General features: G+C 55.3%; 1 protein-coding gene across 2 annotated transcripts; it reads right to left on the reverse strand.

Annotated features, from left to right (window-relative positions):
* Positions 1–87: 87 nt before the first annotated feature.
* Positions 88–20,104, reverse strand: ZNRF1 (zinc and ring finger 1). Of its 2 annotated transcripts, none has more exons than XM_021541085.4 (5): positions 19,260–20,104; positions 2,401–2,496; positions 1,685–1,790; positions 1,510–1,598; positions 88–1,152 (listed from the first exon to the last, which is right to left on the reverse strand). In XM_021541085.4, the coding sequence occupies exons 1-4, from the start codon at positions 19,702–19,704 to the stop codon at positions 1,541–1,543; spliced, it is 705 nt and encodes a 234-aa protein (XP_021396760.1). In that variant the 5' UTR covers positions 19,705–20,104; the 3' UTR covers positions 88–1,152; positions 1,510–1,540. The 2 variants fall into 2 exon arrangements, with proteins under 2 accessions (XP_021396760.1, XP_021396759.1); XM_021541084.4 differs by having other exon boundaries at positions 88–1,371; positions 19,260–20,100.
* Positions 20,105–20,449: the final 345 nt, after the last annotated feature.

Raw genomic sequence — 20,449 nt, forward strand, 5'->3', positions numbered from 1 at the left:
GGAACTGGTGTGGGTGGGGGGCTCCAGCACCCCACTGGCATCATCTGCTTCACCAAGAAAGCCAGTGAAATAAAATAACAGTGAATGTTTTATTGAACATTGTTTTAATACCATATCAAAACACCTTGACTAATGAAGGAAGCTCCCCCCAAGCTCTGAACTCTTTTTTTCCCCCGTTTTTTTTTTAATATATAAATACAGAAAGGTTTCCCGCAGGGGCACGGCCACCGGCAGGGGAGGTCTCACCAACGAAAACGCGCCCGCCGCGCCAGGAGGGGACGGGGATGGGCGAGGGGGGTCACTGCCATGAAATGACACCATCTTGTCACCTCCAGAAAAGCCACCCCTGTGACTAGGGGTGGCTGGGGACATCCAGGGGGGCCACTGGGGCCTTCCCCTTACCCTCCTCAAAAGGGTCCAACTCAAAGCCAATGGAAAAGAAAGAGGGGAGGCGGTTTTGGCAAGAGGAGCCCAGCGAGGGGGCACAGGAGGGGCGGCGGGGATGCTGCAGCTCTCCAGTCTCTGAGTGGTTATAGCTGAGTTAAAGAGTGACCAGTCTGTAAACATCACCGGGGCAGGGAAGCTCAAATTGAAGAACACGCCAGTCAACACGAAGCTTCAGTTGTGGTTTGTTGTTTGGTTTTTTTTTTTTTGTCCATTTTCTCTTTTTTTCTTCTTTTTTTTTTTCCTTTTTTTCCTTTTTTTTCTCATTGTAAACACTTGAAAGACGTACCCCTGCGACTCAGCAGGGGGGAGCAGTGGCCCCGCTCCCGGCGTGGGGCAGAGTCCCCATCTCAACGCTGCCGGGGCTCGGGGTGGAGATCTCCAAAAGGGAGATGGGAGAGAGGAGGAATTTCCCGTTTAGTCAGTGCAAAAAAACCGAGCAGAGCCCCCGGGCGAGTCCGGGTGGGAGGTGGGGGGGTTGCCGGTGAGAAATGCCGCGTGCTCCGTTTGGCCGGCTGTCCCCGGCAGCTTTCCCCTTTCGGCTCGGGGAGAAAAGCCAAACATCATGGCAGGGTTTCGGCCGAGGGCGTCCCCGGGGCCTCCCTGGCAGGCAGAGCTCTCCTGGTGACCAGCGGCTGTGCAGGGGAGAGCAGGTCGCTCCGCTTTTCTCACACTGTCGTCTCCTGGATGTTTCTTTTTGTTTTAAGTCTTTTAAATTAAAATAAAAAACAAAACAAAACAAAAAAGCAGAAAAACAACAGAACAAATAAAAATAATAAAATAAAATAAAAACTCCGCCGTTGTCCCAAGTGGATTCAAGTTTCTGGGTTTTATTTTTGTCTTCTCGAGGAATTTAAAGTCAGCCCAAAACTCCAGGCGGGGCAGGGGGGACGGGGAGAGGAGGTACAGCAGGTATAGCAAGGTGCCCTGCAAAGGCAGAGAGAGACCATCCCGGGTGAGGAGCAGGAGGCCTGGCTGTCACATCCCACCCTGTCCTCCACTTCCAGCCCTGGATTTAAACCCAGCATGACAATGTCCCTTCTGAGCAGCCCACCACAGGCTCACCTTAGAGAGAAGTCAGCAAGCACTCGGCGGGTCAATCAGAAGGATGCTCTGGGCAAGATCTGTTCACTTCAAACCATGAGTCTATACAGCTGCAAGAGGAGAGCATGTTACCACCATGTGCTGAGCCTCAGGTGCCTGTCCCCTTGCCACCCGCCTGGCTGTCCCCTCATGGTACCTTTTGTGATAAATGCAGAGGCAGGGCAGCCTGGCTATCGTGTCCCCCTGCAGCAGCTCCTCCAGGCAGATCACGCACTCGCCGGCATCCTTGGTCAGCACGTCATCTGGGAGGGGAGGACAGGGCAGCAGTGAGACGGGCACCACCAGAGCATTCCCCTCCCTAGCATGAGTGCAGCCCAGGGTCACTGCTGCGGGGGCAGCCGGGGTGGGGGGGAATGACAACAGTGCTGGGAAATGCTGGCAGGAGGCTCATGTGGAGGCGTGGGGGAACGTGGGCCTGGGGCATCTGGAGTGAACACAACTCTTACCCCCGGCTTCCAAAAAATCACCAACCAGTAGGGGGTGAGCATTACTCCCACACTAGTGATCAGGAGAGATGTGGGAGATGCCAGAGCTTGCAGCCCAGTGTTCAAGGCCAGCAAGGAGGGGAGGAAGGCAATGACCTGTGGGGGCCAGCCCTGGAGGACACGTGCCAGCAGTGCTCCCTCTGGCACTGAGGGGAGGGGAGAGGGGCTCCTTGGGGTAGGGGGCTCTGTTATAAAGGAGCCCAAAAGCAAAAGGAGCAGGCTTGAGCCATGACAGGGGAGCAGAGTGCAGCAGCACCATCCACAGCCCTCCTGGGAAGTCCAGCCAAGCCGCCTGCCTGCAGCAAATGTCTCTTCAGCCAGCCCGGAGTGGCAGGACGCCGTGTCTCCCACACAGCCTGGCTCTTACCGTTGTAGGAGAGGCGAGGTTTGCTCAGACACATGATAAAGTGCATTTCCATCTCGTCAGAAGCCACAGATTTGGAGCAAATGGGGCACTTGAAACCTGGAAGGAGAGCAGAGAGATGAGCCTTTAGTGAGGGCAGAAGGAGTCACCCACCCTGCATGCTGGGGAATCCCTGGGGCCATGGTGGGGCACGGCAGCGGGCAGCCCCTCACCTGCTGCCTGCATGGTGACCCTCACCCCACACAGCGCCCACTGGGCACCCACTCATCCTGTGCCGGCCACCAGCAGCCACCAGCGTGGGGGACAGCCACCGAACAGGGGACAGCCGACGAGCTGGTGCGCTGGCCGTCCCCGTGCCCGCCGCGCAGAGGGCACGGAGAGCGTGCCAAGGCAGCACACGTGGCCATCAGCTGCTGCCAGGCCTTAAAGGGCAAGCAACAGCCTGGGGCATGCAGCACCCAGCCACTGGCAGTGCACGGGCATGTCCCTGTGTCTGGACAGTGCTGTCCCTGCTGCCAGAGCTCAGCACCACATGGCTGAGCCAGAAAAGCTGCAAGGAAGGAGTTTTTTTCTATGGCTGCAGCAAGGACTGGCAGATTGAAGCCTCAAACACAAATGGGTGCTTTGTCCAGCTTTTCACAGGAGTGAAGTGTGTGCTCTGATGCCAGCCTGCCTCCCCAGAAGCAGGGGAACACTGCAGGCTGATAAGCCAGCTTGACCTTGGCCCTGCCTGGTGATTTGGGCTCTTGGATGAAGCTGGATGGCATGCCCAGATCTGTTTTGTGGCCTTGCCTGGGGTGGTGCCAGGGTGTCACACCCGTGTCATCACCTGCTCGAGCCATGCAGACCACCACAGCATCGACCCCAGCCCCACTGAGTGAGGCTGCCCCAAATGCAGTTTGTAAGCCCCAAACTCACAAGGAGCAGAACCCCAAGCAGCCCTGCAGGTCACCCATCTGGGTCTCCCTGCCCTTCCACTGCAGCCAGCTCAAGGCCAGGAGGTTTGTCGCTGCCCAGCAGAGCAGCGCAGCTCAAGCTGAACACGTGCGTGCCACCACCACCGGTTTGCACCAGAATATCCAGCAATTCCCTGCCTGCAGAGAGGGAGAGGGTAATTTAAGGATCTGCCTTCTAAAAGCAGATCAGGTTTGACTGCAGTGCCGCTTAAGAGCTTTCTTCATATATATGCAAAGGCTGCTCAGGAATGAAAAGAAAAAGAATGTACACAATTTATCTAAGGATGAATCAGGCTCTTGTTTGCCACCACGTGGATGTGGACAGGGCATTTTTTTTTTTTTGCTTATTGTAAGAGACAAAGTACAGGGTGGCTTTAAGGAGAGGCAGTTCAGACCTCTGCTGTGCAAACAGCCCCTGTAACTTCTCAGTACTCCAGTGCTCATTAGCAGCAGTGATAAATACAGTTTACTTCCCAGGTCCTTGGATCCTGTCCCTCCAGAGTGTCGTTATTTCCCAGGAGGGTGCAGCAAAGATGAGCACCATGGATGGTATAGGATCGACTCTAAAAGAACCTGCTAAAAGAACGAGCCCTCAAGCCCAGCAGTCCTCCAGTGGGGTGTCCTGCTGGCCTGCAGCATTGCCACGCTGGGAACACATCCCTGCCCCAGCCTGGCTGAGCCACAGGGTGTCTGCTCTGAGCCCAGCCCCAACTGCACCAAGCCCCAGGCGACAGGGCAGCGCTGCAGCCAGGGCCTCGTGGGCAGCAGCACTGATCTGCCTTCTCCTCTCCAGCCTCATTTTACTCCTGACCGATTTATACCTCGTGGCAGCCGTGCCCATTAGCTGAAGTAGCTGGTTTTTTCCTCCTCCCAAGTGTTTACCCGCCCGGTGTATTTATAGCGTGGATAGCTCAGATAGCCTCCCAGGCTGCCTGCTGCAAGACCCAACTGGCCTCCCCTTGTGAGACAGCCTCCCGGTGCCCCGTTCCCCTGGCAGCCCTGTCCCTGTCCCTGCCTGAACTGCTCCTGCCTGGCGGGGACAGTCTGCCAGCGCCACGGGCACCGTCCCTACCGGGGAGCTCTGGGCACTGCTTCCAGCAGCACGTCCCTGGAACGGCTGTGACGGGCTCCCTTTGGAAAAGGCATTTTGTCTGCAACCTCTGTGTCAGGGCACAGCATTTGTAGAGGTTCAGTACTGTTCCCTGTGCTGTGTGTGGGCAGACCTCGTTTCCTCTGGTCCCCCCTTTTCTGTGCCAATGTGTTATTTTAAACAGCTGTCCCAGATCTGCCAGCTCCGGCAGCACCCGAAGGGATCCTATGAGACGTGCAACCAACGTAAAGGGAAAAGGCCCCAGATGAAACTGCCTGGTCTGTGGCTGCCAGGGCATGGCTGCCAGCAAGGCAGCAAGGCCAGGCAAAGAGCAGGGTCCTCAGCAGGCTCCCGCAAGCGGCTGTTGCTGTATCTCCAGGCCTATTTGCTAGCTGGGATTGCTTTAGCACGGTTATAAATAGCTGGCATGAACAGTCCTCATGCTCCTCACTGCTCCCTGGGCAGCTGGCTGGGGCACTGGGACTCCTGACACCACCACAGCCCCATGGCAAGGACGTGGGGACATCGGGCAGACAGAGGGGCCCAGGCTCAAGCCCCAGCACGTATGTGGCATCCTCCAGCCAGACAGGTCTGGGGGCTGAGCCAAGTGCAGAAACACACACACACTTTTCTGGCTCTGCATTTCACAAGATGGAGGGGGGGGGAAAGGAAAGATGAATATGCAGTTGCGTAAATTCTCAAGTCTGAACAGGAGTGAGGAGCTGGTGTGGAAAGGCCCCCAGGGCTGGGGGCTGCCCTGCACCCCAGCTGTCGGCATAAATACTTGACATTGCAAAAGCAACTGCTTGTGTTTTCCTTCATCAGGCACAGGAGTCCACCACCAGTGGGAAAGGGGAGGCAGAGGTGAACTCCCTCAGCCCTTCTCCAGGTGACCTTGGGGTGAAGGTGATAGGCAGAGAACCAGTGAGGCTAGGGGACAGCCAGCCCCAAACAGCAGCAGGCACCAAGCCCGGTGCCTTGGAATATCCCTTCACAGCTCAGGCAGGAGCCTGTCCTGAGGATGAAAGAGCTGCTCTCCACATGGCCAGCCCCCTCCAGGCCATGGTATTTTCCACATTCCCCGAAATCCCCGTTAATTTATCCTGCCTAAGCTGCCAGCCGGAGCAACGCAGGAGATTACATTTTGACAGCTGCTCATGGAAAATTCAGCTCCCTCCCTCCTCCCCAAGCCCTTTATGTCCTCCTCCCACATGCCTAAAAAAAAACAGAGGAAGGGCCCAGCTATTCCTCCTTGCCTGGGCCTTCCACACCCATGGGGAGGCCCAGGGCTGCTCCAGGGAAAGGCCATGGACACTTCCTCCCTCCCAAGAGCTCTGGTGCAGCTAGTGATGCTCCTGCCCACGGCACATTAAACCTGAACCTGGCACTGTCACCTCAAACAGAAATGTGTGGGCAGGTACCAGTTCCCAACAAGAGTTGGTGAAGAAGAGGAGGGTGCTGCAGGAAGGGGGCTGGCCTGCAAAGGCAGGTTCAGGCCAAAACCTGGACTCTTGTACCTTGCAGGAGACTTTGAGAAAGCCAAGGGCTTTCCAGGGCTGCAAGACGTAGGCTGGCAGGTGATCTAATCTCTCCAATGGCTTGGTCTAGAAACCAGGAGCAAGTGGCGCTGGTGCTCTCTCGAGGCTACTACCCTCTGAGTATTTTTAGGAAGGTTACATGGTTAATTTTAGAGAGTTGGGCAAAGCAGAGCTGGGAACCTCTGAAAATCTCCACCCGGTCCTATCAATGCCAAAAAAGCCTGGTGGTTAACCCTCACAGTGCCAAAAGCACTACCATAGAACTGCAAGGAATTTAGTGATGGTGGGAGGACTGAGACACCTTTCCAACCCATTTCTAAGTATCCCAAACAGAGCTGATTTTGGAGCTGGGATAGGAAATTCCCATCACTTGTGTCTACTGAACCATACAACAGGGTCAACCACACCTGAGAGTAGAAGTGCTGCTCCCTTCGGGGGGGGGTGAGACCATGTCCACAGGAGCTGCAAGCCTGTGGACATGGGAAAGGCATGTGTCATGTCTATCTTCACCTGCCAAACCCTTCTCCTGCTTTGCCTCCAGGCAGATTGCTCACAGGCCACGGTGCCACCAGGAGTAGCCCTGGCAGTAGGACATCGCGGCTCTGTTACTGGCAGGTGGCAGAAACATGGAGAGCAGCAGCTTTTCTGCTGCACAGCACCTCCACAGTGGGAGGAAGACACCAGTGGGGATGATGTGCCCTGAAGGCAGGAGGAAGCAGCAGCCCAGGCACAATGCCAGCAACTGACCCCACACAGCATTCACCAACTGGATCCTGGTTGCCCAGTCTCCCACTACTGCCATGGGATAAACCAGGAGCCCTGTGAGTGGCAGCGGCAACACGAACTCCCCAAAACGTGCCTAACCCAGGAGGGATCCCTTCCCTGGTGCCCAGCCACCCCACAGGACACCTGGAGAACCAGGGAGCTTGGGTGAGCTCCATGCTGCCTGATGATCGTGGAAGATGTGGAAACCTCAGCTGCAGAGCCCATCTCCATGTCTCCAGAGAGCATCCTGGGCTCTCAGCCAAGGGAGCTGGCTGATACCAGGTGAGAATACGCCCAGACATGAGATAAAACCAGAGAATATTTGGTCCAAGCATGTAGTCCTGGTGCCTCCTCCTTGCTGAGTAAACCATGGGCATCCCACCTTCAACCATGGCTTCCCTAACACTGCCAGCTGAACCAGCACCATGTGGCAGCTGAAATACATGGATCATCTTGGAAAAACCCAGAGTAACGACTGAAGAGGAGCTGAAGAATGTGGGGTTGGGTGAGGCAAAGGGGTTCTAAGTCTTCCCTTTCCCTTACCCCTTGAGGGCTCCAGCACAGCCCCAGGAGGGAAGAAGGGATAAGCGAGGAGAGGGAGGAGTTATTCTCTGTGCCAGCCAGGTGAAGGAAATCAAAGAGCCAAGATATTCAGACCCAACATCTCCTAGAAAATAAATTCCCTATGGATTTAAAGCAGCCTCAGTTTTTAAAGCGACAGTCACAGAGATTGGAGATGGCACACTGGAGATGGCACATGGATGCACAGAGCACCTCCCCAGCACTGGGGCACAACAGGGACCTGGCAGCTGAGGACTCCATGAGTGTCCCCTCATGAGTGGAAGCCCACCATGGAAGTGACGCTCCAGCAGCCTCAGCAATGCAGTCGGGTGATGCTGCAGGAGGCAGCATCATGTGTCTGCAGGCCAGGGCACCCAGCAGAGCCAGACCAGGATTCACCTGCCCCTGCAGAAGGAAGTGGCATCAGCTGCACGGGCAGAGGCAGGGGCCAAGGTCCAAGGCAGCCCTACTGCCCTGGCAGGACTCAAGGCACTGGGTGAACTCCACGATGGTGCTGGGCTATTGTGCAGCACAAGGGCTGACACGAGCAGGGACACGTAGGCAGGAAGGAGTAAAGCACTTAAGCTGCCTCACTTGCCAGCTTTGAAAAAGCAAGCGTCCTTCCTCCTCATTCAAGGCTGCAGAGAGGCTGAAGAGCATAAAGGATGGGTCCAGGATGGAAATAAGATATCACACCTTCCTGGAGACAGAGGGGAGGCAGGGCTGGGGGATGCCAGTGAACCAGCTCCAGATGATCAGCCAAGCAGGGGATGTAGCTTGGATGGGACATCTCAGGATGGCAGTGCTTGGAAAAAAACTCAGCCATTTCTGCTGCCTTGGCAGAGGAATGGTCTTGCTCCATCCTCACCCCACCCCACCATTTCCTTGCTGATAGAGTCAGTTCAGCTTGCCGAGAAGGGAGAAAATAAATGTTTGTAATATAAAAGCAGCACCCCAAAAAGAAGCTACTTCTGTGCAAGGCCAGGTTTTCCAAGGTCTATGAAAAGTTGTCCCTGGTGTGCAGTAGCTCCTGGCAAAGGCCACACATGGCAGCTGTCTGCTGTCAGGTCAGCCCCATACCAGGCAGGGGTGGTGGGGATGTGCCATGGAACATGAAGCTGGCCAAGGGCAGCACCATCCTAGTGCTCAAGGCATTGTGTTTTGGAGACACCTCTGTCTACTCCCACCTGACACAAGCCACAAAGAAGAGATGGACAAGGCATTAGTGCTTCAGGTGGGATGCAGGGAAGCCCCTGGGGTCAGAGAGATGCAGGACACAGAGCAGAGGGGCTGGGTGACACTACATCACAGAAGCCCAAGGCTAGCTTGCTGCAAGCCAGGAGGCAGAGCTGTTTCTTTTTTAGCCAGTTGGGTTCTTATGGAGGTGGTGGGGGAGGATAGGAAGAAGGAGAACAGATTGCAATTCTGGGGCTGAGGAAAGCTGGAGAGTTGGAAAGGAGCAGGAGATACAAGAGAGGGAACCCCACAGGAACATTTGCTCCAGAGCACCCTAAGCCATTGATTCTCAGCAGATGGACACACCAAAGCCTTACAAAACACCTCCGCACAGCCCACAGACACTCAGAAGCAGGAGGGAAAAAAGGCCTGGTTATATGGTCACAGGATGTCTAGACATCAAGTACCCTCCTTGCCTGACATAGTTTGAATATTGACCCTTTCATGGCTGTAACTGCAATTTTTGAACAGAAGCAACTATGCTAAGACAGAGATCTTCTCCCTCATATAGCTCAGGCTACACTGCAGGATCAGTTCCCCCAGACCTGGATGAAAAAGGCAACTTCTCAGGGTCACCCTGTCTTCTGGCAAGTCCTAGTTTACTGCAGAAACACTCCCCCAGCTGCTGGGAACAGGTTTCATAAGGATGTGTAGCCTAAAGCTAATTTTAGCATCCCAGAGAAGAGCAAAGTTAAGCAGAGGGGTCCTGGGTGATAGCCCAGCAAAGGCATTAACACCTCCAACTCCTGCTGTCAGGCTGCAGAGCTCAGACTTACCAAGTTACAAGCTTATCCAGGGCTCCTGCTAGTCACAAAATAGGTCTGGGGCCATGTCATGGCTCAGGAGAACTGCAGGGCTGCTCTGGTGCTGCCTCCATGCCTCTCAAGGGATGCTCAAGTGTTCAAATTCACTGCCCAGAGAGGACAACAATCCTGCAGCCACACCTGGGAATTTCCAAAGGCTTTGCCTGAATGCCTGTTTTTTTCCTCCCACGTATTTCTCATAGGAAGGAGGAGGCCCAGCCAAAGCCTTGCTGTGGGCAGCAATCTTTTGCAAGATGCACAGAGCCAGCAGAGTGATGAGGGGGTCCCAGGTGTTGAAATGAAGGAGCACAGGGGATCCTCTGGCAGCACAGTGGGATGCTGCAATTTGGAAATCAGAGCAGGAAGGGACAGAGTTTGGCACTTTGGCTTGGCAAGGGCTGGGAGGGAGCAGCGAGGCAATGTCACGTGGGGACTGGTGGGGTGAGTCACTTCTGACTAAGACATCCGCTGGGGAGGCACCCACGGAGTCCCCACTGCAGGCTCCAGCACTGAGGAGCTGCCAGAGGAATTCCCGCTTTTGGAAAGGTTGAAACACCAAAGCCTGACCTGAGCCACTCCCAAACCCAGCTGGATCTGACGCCATGGGGCGATTTGTTTCCTGCCCCTGGGTTTTCCCTGTGCTTTGATGCTGCTGAGGCTCCATCATTGCCTCATCTTCAGATGATCTCTGGGAGGATGATGCACATGCACTCCAAAGGCACATGACAACATGCCCTGGCTTTGTGATGCTGGGAGTATGGCCAAGCACTGATGGCACCCATGTACCCCTTCCTGCCAGGGAGTGATCCCAAACAGCTCCCAAACAGCTCCCAGGACAATTCCTCCCCAGGCATTCCACAGCAGCACTGCATAAAGAATGGTGGAGGGTGTCTTTGTGCCTGGGCCATAGTGGCAGGATCACTGAGGCAAATGTTTTTCATCCGTGCAACATCCCCAACCCTTGGGGTGCATGGAAAGGGTGACATGTTGCTTTTTGGAGTAGAGAAAGGGCAATTTTTATGTCGTGGGCAGCAAACAGAGCATAAAAGGCACACAGAGCTGCACCCGCCCACAAGCAGTGTATGGCTAGGGAACACTTGTGGCCAATTCACAGCGGTTATTTCTGCAGAAAGACAAAGAAAAAAATTGAAATTTTTACACCACTGGAAAAAAAAAAAAAAAATCTTAGGAGTATCCTGCAGAGCAAGTCCTGACCTCACCTGGTAGGAAGGGCTGCATAGTACAGAGCATCTCCCTGCTCCCCAGGAGAGACTGTGATTGCTGAGGGATACCCAGTGAATGCCCCAGTCTACCAGGACAGCAGGAAGGGGGAAAAGCAGCTGCAAAGCTGGGGGTGATCACTCTTCTTTGTTGTACATGGTGCAGAAGGAGAGGGATTCTCCACAGCACCAAGCTGCCTGGACAGGCAGCATGAGCACTCCTGTGACAGCCAAAGGCTAGGGATCTGGGAGGAAGATCTGTGTTGAGGCTGGGGGTACACCACTCCAGAGCTTCCCCTTAGCAGCATGGAGGCAGCTGGCAGACAGAGCCAGCTTTCTGCAGCTCCGGGAGCCCTCCGAAACACAAAGCCCCTCAGAGGAATGAGCCCCTCAGAGAGTGGCAGGGTCTGCCCACACTGGATCCTGCTGGAGGAGGTAGGAGGGGCTACACACTGTGCCACAGGCAGGAACAGCCCTGTGCCCCACCTTCTTTGTCCTTTTGCTTCAACACGTGCCAGCCTCCAGCATGAAAAGGGCTCCTTCTGAGCAAGGACACAGTGGGGCTGCAGATGATAAAAATCCCAGCTGTGGGATTTGAAGCTCTCTCATCACAAAAGGCAACACCAACAGAAGAGTGTAACCTCACTTCCAGAACCAGAAAGGGCCTTGTGAAGCAGCATCTTCCCATGAAACATTCACCCAGGACTAGCTGCAGGGTACCACCTGTTTTGTACCTGTCTACAGGGAGCAAAAAGAAATCAAAGACATCTAAAAATCCCATCAGAAGGGTTAAGATCCAGGCAAATAGCAGACTTCAAGGGTTGTGAAATCAGAGGTGCAATAAATAAGCAGATGGACATTTGCTTCAAAGCAGCAAGATCTGACAAGGGATGACCTGAAATACCAAGGCAGCCAAGGCAGGTGCTCAGCCTCAGCCTGTCTTGCTCAGCACCAGCTTGCCAGAGGGCTGGCTGCAAAACTGATCTCAGCCCATAGTGACCTGACCTCCCTGCAGACAATAACTTAGGCCATCTGCCTAGAGTCAACCTTGCCTCCCTTTCCCTGGCTACAGCTGCCCAGGCCTTGGATGCATAGATTGAAAGGTGGATCTAATTCCCCTGTAGTGCTTCTGATGAAGTGCAGCTCCATCACCTTGTAGGAAGAGCTCCCAAATGAATTACTGCAATTACCCCAGCTGCAGGAGAAACTGCAGCTTTTCCCCCTCACTGGTGACAAAGGCTTCTCCAAAAAACAATCCCCCAAACGCCCACCACCTCAAGCTGTAATGCAGCATCCAGGATGTGAAGAACAGAGCCCCTGGCATCACTCTCAAATCACTGAGCTGTGATCAGAGAAACTCTGAGCAATGGTGAAAGCCAAGGGGAGAAGGAAGAGACCTGTCTTTTAAGGCAGCAATAGGCAAAGAGACACAGAGGACATGGAAATGCCAGTGGCCTCATCCTGGAAGGAAATAAAATGTTGGGCAGGGATGTGGGACAGGGTCAGCATCATTGAGTTCTCCTGCCTGACTGCTGCTTTCCCCCTCTTTGTTGCAGGCAGCTGGCCTCTAAAAATACCCACTGTTGTCATGCTGTCCTGCATGCTTGGGCCAGGAAACTGCTCTGAGCAGCTTTCAGTTCCATTCTTCATCTGTGCTGCTGTGCTTCCCTCACAGGATCTGTCCCAGCCCCTCTTCTGTGCCTGGCAGGTGACAGTCTCTCTGGAACTATGGCCATAACTTGACATAAACTCAATTAACCAAGGGCACTAACTGGGAATATACAACCCTGGGAAATTTCTGCTAGCGTTGCTAAAACTAGCAAAAGGGTAAATATTTCTACAGCATCTCCCTGCTTCTCTACAAAGTGCCACAAGACCGTTCCAAGGCACACAGTCTAATTTCATGCCACTGATGGGAACCCCACAGCTACATGAGTGTGCAGGAGCACAGGGAGTCACAAATTTCCCAAGCTCATTCAGCCCAGGACACCACCAGGGCTAACCTGGTGCTGATGCCAGGCAGCTCTGGTCTATAGGGAAAGAGGGGAGAGAAGAATCAACTTCACCTCAGAAGTGCAGTACAGCCTCTCCAATGGTGAGGTACCATTCCCACTGGCAAAATACACCCTGGATGGAACACCCCCAGCTGCCCACAGACCCAGTGTTGGGTCTGAGTGATGCATCTGCTTGGGTTCAGCTGGTGGCACATGGCACAAACCTGGCAGTGGAGGCACAGGACCACACCAGAGAGCACCAATGTATCAAGCCCCCTGCCAGCAGCACAGAAATCAGCCATGAAGATCTGCCTGCTGCTTCTCTGGCCCTTCCTTCCACCTTCCTCAAATCCCAGAGTGTATGGACCTGCAGTGGGCTGAAAAGTTAAACCATAACAGGAGAGAAGCAGACCCTGTCCCCCACCACAGGCACTCCCCTTCCCTGCCTGCAGCCCAGCAGGGCAGGAAACCTGCCAGCAGCTGGGCTCTGCCCACGGGAAATGCTGTGCAGCAGCACGAGAAGAGGCCCCAGGCAGCAGAGCTTCCTGAAGCTGCACCTCCAACAGCCTCCCATCAAAAAGCACTAAGCTAAAGCATTCAGCCACACAGCACCTGCAAGGGACAGCAGGAGCTGGGGGGTACACATGGGGGAGGGGGGGGGTACTCAAGCCCCCAGTGGGTTCACCTGCATTTGAAACCTGCCTGGTGGAACTAGTGCAGGGAGGACATTTAAGGCCCAGTTTTAACTAGTAGTGCTCTATCCGAAATAAAAAAAGGGTGTCCTACAGAGGGAGGCTTGTTGTACCCCACTGTACAGCCAGGCCAAAGCAGATGGGCAAAGTGCTCTGCATCAGGGCCTGCTGCTTTACAGCATCACTTGGCTGCTCATGCACATCATTCCCAAGCCCTTATGATTTCAGTTTTCAAGGGAACCAGGAGAAAGCCAGCTCACATTTACTCAAAACCAAGTACTCAGCACATCTGGGGTTTTGGTGTACCAGCAGCAGATGCCACGAAATGCACCTCGTGGTTGCCCACCATCTGCTTGGGGCACTACAAGGCTTGTCCTTGCACAGGGAATTTATCTGAAGAGCCCTTTGCTGCCTGTCTGATCTGTCACATGAGATATTACATTGGAGGGGAGGGGAAAAAAAGCTTTTCTTTCTCCTCCTGCGAAGTGGGCTTTTCTCTCTCCCTGCGCTTCTCTTGAAATTAATTTTCAGCGTTTAGCAGCACTTTCCCATGACTCTGTGCAGCTGCCTTGGCCAGGCGCCAACCTGATACTGCTCCTCCACCAAAGATGTCTGTATCTGATTGATCCTCCGGCCAGTGAACGAGAGAGAGAGGAGAGAGAAGCTTTAATAGCACATTAATAAATAAGAGAAGCCTTTACGGTTATTCCAGTCACCGGAACAAACATCTCAGCAAAACAAACCAGCATGGGATAAACTTACGTCACAGGCTGGGAAGACAATCCTGGCTGGGAAGTGGGTCAGCCCAGAAGCACGAGAGCATAATTCTCAGCATCTCTAGAAGACACATGTGTGGAAAAGGGAGAGCGCACCCAGCTACCCTATGCTGATTTATGCACAGGTTTATAGAGCAGAGAGCCTGGTTAATGTGCACAGGAATTAGTGCCCTCGTTCCTGAGGAAAGCAGTCGGGCTTTCAGAGGGCACTGGGGAGGCAAGGCAGCGCAGAGACAGCCTGCACTCGCTCTCGCTGCGGAGACTGAAGATAACTGCCGCCACCGCCGGCTTCTCACGCACAACGCCAACGTCGACGTACTTAAACTTCATCTCCAGCTCTGGTGTGCATTAAAGCTGCCTTTGAGTCTCCCATCTTCAGGTGTTTAGCACTTTGCTCTTCTGAGGTAGCCACTGCCTCTTCCCCCATCCCAGGTGGATGCTGCCCTGGCAGCTGGCTCAGAGAAGGCAGAAGCAGAAAAGCATCACCTCCAGACCTGGAGAGCCCAACAGCTGAACATCACCAGTGTGGGGAGTCATCAGGACCGTTTCTGTACCCACTTCCCAAATGATCCACAGGTCTGGCAGTGGTGCAGGTGCTTGACCCGGCTGTCATAGACAGTAACCAGCACCAAACCCACAAAAAGATGGTTTGAGGATAGTCATCTTTGGAAATTTCCACTAGCAAAAATAGATTCAGAATGGCAAGTTCATGCAGACCTTGGGGTGCCCTTCCCCTGGCCTAGCTCCTGGAAGTGGGGAGGGAAGCACATATGATGCCTGTCTGCATGTTGAAACAGAGATTCAGTTGGAAGGGAACCACAAGGATCATCAAGTCCAACTCCTGGCCCTGAACAGGACAACCCCAAGAATCACACCATGTGCCTGAGAGCCTTGTACAAATACTTTCTGAACTCTGTCAGATTTGCTGCTCTATGGGGAGCTTTCCAGTGCCCACCCACACTTTGGGGGAAAAACCTTTTCCAACATCCTATGTAAAACTCCCTTAGCACAGCTCCATGATGCTCCCTTGGATCCTGCCACTGGTCATAGAAAGCAGAGATTGGTGCTGACCCTCCAGTGGAAGCTGCAGCCCATAATGAGCTCTGTCCTCAGTTTCTTCCCCAGGTAGAACAAGCCAAGTGACCTCAGCTGCTCCTCATATGGCTTCCCCTCTAGACACTTCACTATCTTCACGTCCCACCTCTGGATGCTCTCTCTCAGCTTTATATCCTTCTTGTATTGTGGTACCTAAATCTGCACACCAGACTTGGAGTGAGGCCACAGCAGTGCAGAGCAGGATGATCACCTCCCCTGACCAGCTGGCAGTGCTGTGCCTGATACACCATGGGACACGGTGGGCTCATTTTGGCTGCCAGAACACACTGGTGACAAGTTGGTGTCAGGACAGCCAGGGCTGAGAGCAGCTGACTAGCGAGCTACAATTCAGCCTTCTCATTCTGGTGTAGAGGCTTCAATGGCAGGACTATCTGAAGAGCAAGGATTGCCAGGCACTAGTGAGAAAAAGCTCAGGACTTAAAGCTGTCGGAGCACAGCGAGGGTTCACCACAGACAGGCCTCTTCTCAGCTTGCTGAGAACACAGCAGCTCATTTGGCAAAGGCCTCCTGACATTGGTACTACCAACATCCAGGAAAAACAGCTTGCTTTGTCAGTGCACAGAAAGCCTGTGACATTCCTGGTGGCACTGCACAGGAGGATAAGCTAAGCGCTTCCTTGGGCTAGCCAGCAGACAAGGAGATATGGATTTATTAGAGCTTCAAACACTCAAGGGCTTTGGGTGATGAGTGGGATTTCCAGATAAACTTTAAGCTACTTACAGCCTATGCAAACTCCCTTAGATCCTCTGATGAATAACATGAGAGATACTAAGAGAACCACACAAAGCTGGAAAGATGCAACACTAAACTACACATCTCCCTTTTCTCCTTTCTTCTCGGCAGCCTTGGCTTTACTGAGAACTCCTAAATAGTCATAAAACTGAAGAGGCAGAGTCAAGTGCTACAGGCAAACTCCAAAGTTGTGCAAGATGTGTCTTTTCCACTTATGGAGGTCAAGAAATAGATCTCAGAAACCCTGGGCAGACAGGGGAATCCCAGAACAGTTACATTGCTTGTGTATATGGCAGTCATGCCTTGGGAAAATCCCCATCAGGAAACAGGACTCATCCACAGAGGTGCTGTCCACTCAAAGGAAGGGACAAGCTCCACCATCAGACCTTCTTGCCCACCCCATTTGGAAGATATACATAGGCTTCACTGTTCACAAGAGCAGCAGCTCTCCTGCGCTCACCCTGGGACAGGCTAGAGGCCATCAGTATCCAACTGCTCCTCCAATTTAGGCATCCCAGCAGCCATAGTCCAGCCCAGAGGGATTCAGCAGTGGGCTCTTCTCACTGACCAGTCCCATGCACAGCACCTTAAAGGGATGCTGTAGCATTCACTGGTTTTGGGGACTACTTTGCAACCTCCCTCTGTACAATCCTCAGCACAATCCTCCTCTCTTCTTCCCCAGGCACACCTAGCTCTTCTGCAGGCCTTCACCTGTAGGGAGGGGAAGGAGTGACACCAACCAGGGAAGAGAATTCAGCCTGTCCCAGCTCACTCCTCAGGATCCCTGCTGAGGGGCCTGATGAGCCATGAAGCAGGCTGGAGAGGCAGAAAACTCTGCATGGCAGATATAGGAAGCAGCGAGGCGCCAAGACTATCTGTGTGCTCCTGTTATCACAGGCACTCTGCTGCAACAACAGCACCTTATCACTGCCCTCAAGTCAGAGCTCCTCGCTGTCCCACTGAGTAGCTCACAGAGATCAGGTTGCACTTTGAGCTCCCAGCTCATCCCCCAAACCCAGAAAAACATGAATGCAACCCACTCACAGAGAATGGCACCATGCAGATCTCCAGAAAGGGACAGGCAGGGCAAGAATGCACTCTCCAGCCACATTATCTACAGAGTTTATCCTCTCCTCAGTAGTACAGCAGCTCAGGCAGATCCCAGAGATGCCATGCATCATGCTGAGTGGGTTTAGTACCCACTCAGCCCCTCATCCTCAGGGGCAGGTCCCCTCATCCCCACCCTCGAGTCATCCTTCAAAGGCAGCAGGGACAGTCACGCGCAGCAATGTCAAAGCTCCTCTCCATTTACCAGAGCACTGCTGCTTCAGCACTTTCCAGTGGCTAATGGAGTGGCTCAGCACCACGAGAGGAGCAGGTCGATGGGGAGGCAGGGGGGAAGACGCAAGCAGCTCCTGACTGCCCTGCTGGAGGTTAACCAGCTGCAATGGGAGTTTAACAGGAATTTCAGCAATCTTGCGGTGGCTTACTTCCCCCCTTCCCTGCAGTCTCCAAATCCTTCATTAACTTCTTACACTAAGAGAAGAAGAGTGCAAAAGTTAAATGAGCTCTGACAAGTTTTCAAAAGGGTTTTTAAGCATCCTCCACTCCTTTTTGCTGTTAATTAGCAACAAAGAACCACCACCGGGAGAGGCTTTGGTACAGACTGAACAGCTCTCGCTGCTGCCCGCACACGCTTCAGCTCAGCTCAAATGCTCTCAGAGGGCCCCAAAAGAGGCACCAGAGAAACCCAGTTCTTGCAGCACTTCCCACAGCTCACGCTGCAATCTTTCAAGGGCACCGTGTTTAACTTCGCAGCACTGCACTAACTCACTCAAGTGGCTGAAAAACAGCTTACTCCATTTTGTCCATTTTCCAGCTGGTTTTTTTTTTCTGAACAGGTTTTTGCCCCTCAGAATTGAAGTTTAAAATGTAACTGATACTCTCTGACAAACCATTGTGAGCTGCAGGGTGTTTCTGTAATGAGACCCTCCCCACACCAGCACCAGGCACAGCAGAAGCCCCCATGGCCCTCATTCCCAGAGAGGCTTGTGGAATACCTGGAAGGATGCTGTGCCTTCATCTCTCTCTACATTTAGAAACCAGAGCAGCAGCACAGTCTGTGCAAGGTCATGGAGCAAGAAAGTTTGCAGGAGCACTTGGTCTCAACTCTGGTACCACATGCCAGCCCTCTCCATCTGCCAGGGAGGATGGCAAGCGCCTGCCTTATCCAGATCAATAGGAATAAGACCTGGGGCAATGCAAGACACACAGCTTCCATCTAACAGAGAAGAGCAGCCCCTGGAGAATGGGCAAAGGGAAAAAAATCCCAAGATTTTTTTTTTTTTTCCCCAAGAAGTAGGAAAATGGGCCCCACGAGACTCTTCTTGCACTTTGTTCTTACCCTCTGCTTTGGTCACAGGCCTTCCTGAAAATGAGGCATTGTCCCAAGGCATATTATGAAATTCCCAGACCACGTCACACAAGGAGAGCACAGCGTTTGCTAGGGGGACGGGTGGGAGAGAAATCCCAGACTATTCCAGGAAACACAAGGAGACATCCCTGAAATGACTTCCCCTCCAGCCAGGAGGGGAAGGGAGGACCTCCCACCTCGCTCCCTGTACCCAACCAAAACTGGGTCAGTGACACAGCCTTGCTTGCAGCAAGAGCTCCTCTCCAGACACCAGGACACATGGAAGAGTCCGGCCAGGAGGGTGAAGGGGGCAACCTTGCCCCTTCCCATAGCCTGACACGTTTCCTGCAAGACAGCCCAGCTGGCCCCCCAGCCCTGTCAAAGAGGCAGGCAGTTCCTCCTCTGCTTCCTCCTAAGCACCACAACACTGCCAGCTGGCTCAAAAGAGAAAACCCACTTTGGCCTTTCCCTGGCCCTTTAACAGACAAAACAATGGAAAAAAAAAAGATCCCCGCACCTTGTTTTCAAAGGCCTTCTCTAATTCTTTCCCAATTTCTAAGGCTGGGAACTGTTACAACTGACTGGCAGCCCTCACACACCTTCAGAAGAGACACAGGGTGCTCAGCCTGGTTGCAAAACTCAAGGTCTTGAGCTACAGCACCCTCAAGACCACTATCCTCCAAGTCAAGGGAAGATGGGGTGGGGGTGCCACATCCACTGCTTCATATCCCAGAGCCAAAACACCTCCCTTCTAGAAAGCCTCCTCCCTTCACAGCCCCTTCCTCCCTTGACCTTGACACAGATGCCAGCTCCAGCATGCACCCACTTGTCTGTGCCAGGGAGGGGATGGGGATGAGGGTCCAGGAGGGGGTCAGCTCCCCGTTCCCGGCTGAACCGCACCCACCGCCGCCCCCGAGCACCCACGGAGGGAGGGGAAGCCGAGGGAAGGCTTCGGGGAGCCGGCACTCACCGCTGTGCGAGCTGAACCACCGCGGCGCGATGTGAAGGGGCAGCGCGTCGGCCAGCGAGGCCCTGGCGCCCAGGTACAGCATCCCGTCTCTATGGTGACCGCCTCCCGTCTCCTGGAAACCGTTGCCATGGGCGTACGTGGAGTCGGAGCCCGGACCGCCGCCGCCGCCGCCCGGGGCCCGCTCGGCCTCCCCCGCCGCCCGTGCCGCCGCCGCGTACAGCCCGAAGGGGACGGCGCCGGCCGCCGCCGGGTCCATGCCCATCCCGGCCACCGAGCTGACGGAGCGGCTGCGCAGCCCCATCGCGCCGCCGCCGCCGCCCGCCCGGTAATGGCCGAAGGGGGGCGGCCCCCCCCCTCCTCCCGGCGGCGGCACGGCGCTGTCATCCGTCGACACCCCCGGGAAGGGGCCCCGCGAGCGGGTCGCCGTGCTCTGCTTGCCCCCCATGTGGGCACCGCCGGGCCGGAGGGAGCCGAGCGACAGCCCCCCGCGGGGAACGGGGCCGCGCCGCCCCCGCTGGGAGGCGAGAGGGGGCGGAAGGAAGCGGGGGGGCGCGGGGAGCTACGGGCGAAAACCCATCCCCGCCCCAGGCATCCTCCCCCCGCCGGGCCCGCAGGGGCGAGGGCGCCCCGAGTCCGCCGCCGCCACCGCCGTCACCCCCGGCGGAGGCCGCCGAGGGCTCCGGGGCCGCGGAGCGGGGAGGGAGCGGCGGGGGAGGGGGGGGTGGACGCCGGCAGGGTCGCTCCGCCCGCCTCGCTGGTGCCCGGGGCGCGGCCGGGAGCCGGGCGCGGATCAGCTGCGGCCCATGGGCGGCGGGGGCGGCGGGGGCGGCGCGCCCCGCTCCGCTGCGCTGCGCCGGGCACGGCCTCGCTGCGGCCGCCGCCTGGTGCTGGGCGCCGCGCCGGAGACAATAGCGGCCGGCAGCACGCATGCTCCCGCCCCCGGCCCCCCCGGCCCGCCGCCCTTAACCCCTGCGCCGCCGCCGCCCGGCGCTGCGCTCGCCGCCGCCGCGGGACGCGGAGCCGCCGCCGCACCGACGAGCGGGTGCTGCCCCGCGGAGCACAACCCTCGACCCACGCCACGCACACATCTTGCTCTGTAGCGGGGCTGCGACCACCCCCGGGCCTCTGCGGCCAGAGCCCCTCCGGAGAGGCCGGGCCCGCACGGGGGCTCCCCCCTCGGGCCGTGGGAC

This window comes from Lonchura striata, chromosome 11 (assembly GCF_050655825.1).
Source record: "Lonchura striata isolate lonStrDom1 chromosome 11, ASM5065582v1, whole genome shotgun sequence".
Lineage (NCBI taxonomy): Eukaryota > Metazoa > Chordata > Aves > Passeriformes > Estrildidae > Lonchura > Lonchura striata.

What these genes read in the sequence shown, in the direction of transcription:
- ZNRF1 (XM_021541085.4), bottom strand. Translation starts at nt 19,704, where the DNA reads ATGGGGGGCAAGCAGAGCACGGCGACCCGCTCGCGGGGCCCCTTCCCG. An exon ending in GTGGTTCAGCTCGCACAGCG is followed by an intron (nt 2,497 to 19,259) that starts GTGAGTGCCGGC and finishes CTCTCCTTCCAG; the next exon opens with GTTTCAAGTGCCCCATTTGC. An exon ending in ACCTCGCCTCTCCTACAACG is followed by an intron (nt 1,791 to 2,400) that starts GTAAGAGCCAGG and finishes CTCCCCTCCCAG; the next exon opens with ATGACGTGCTGACCAAGGAT.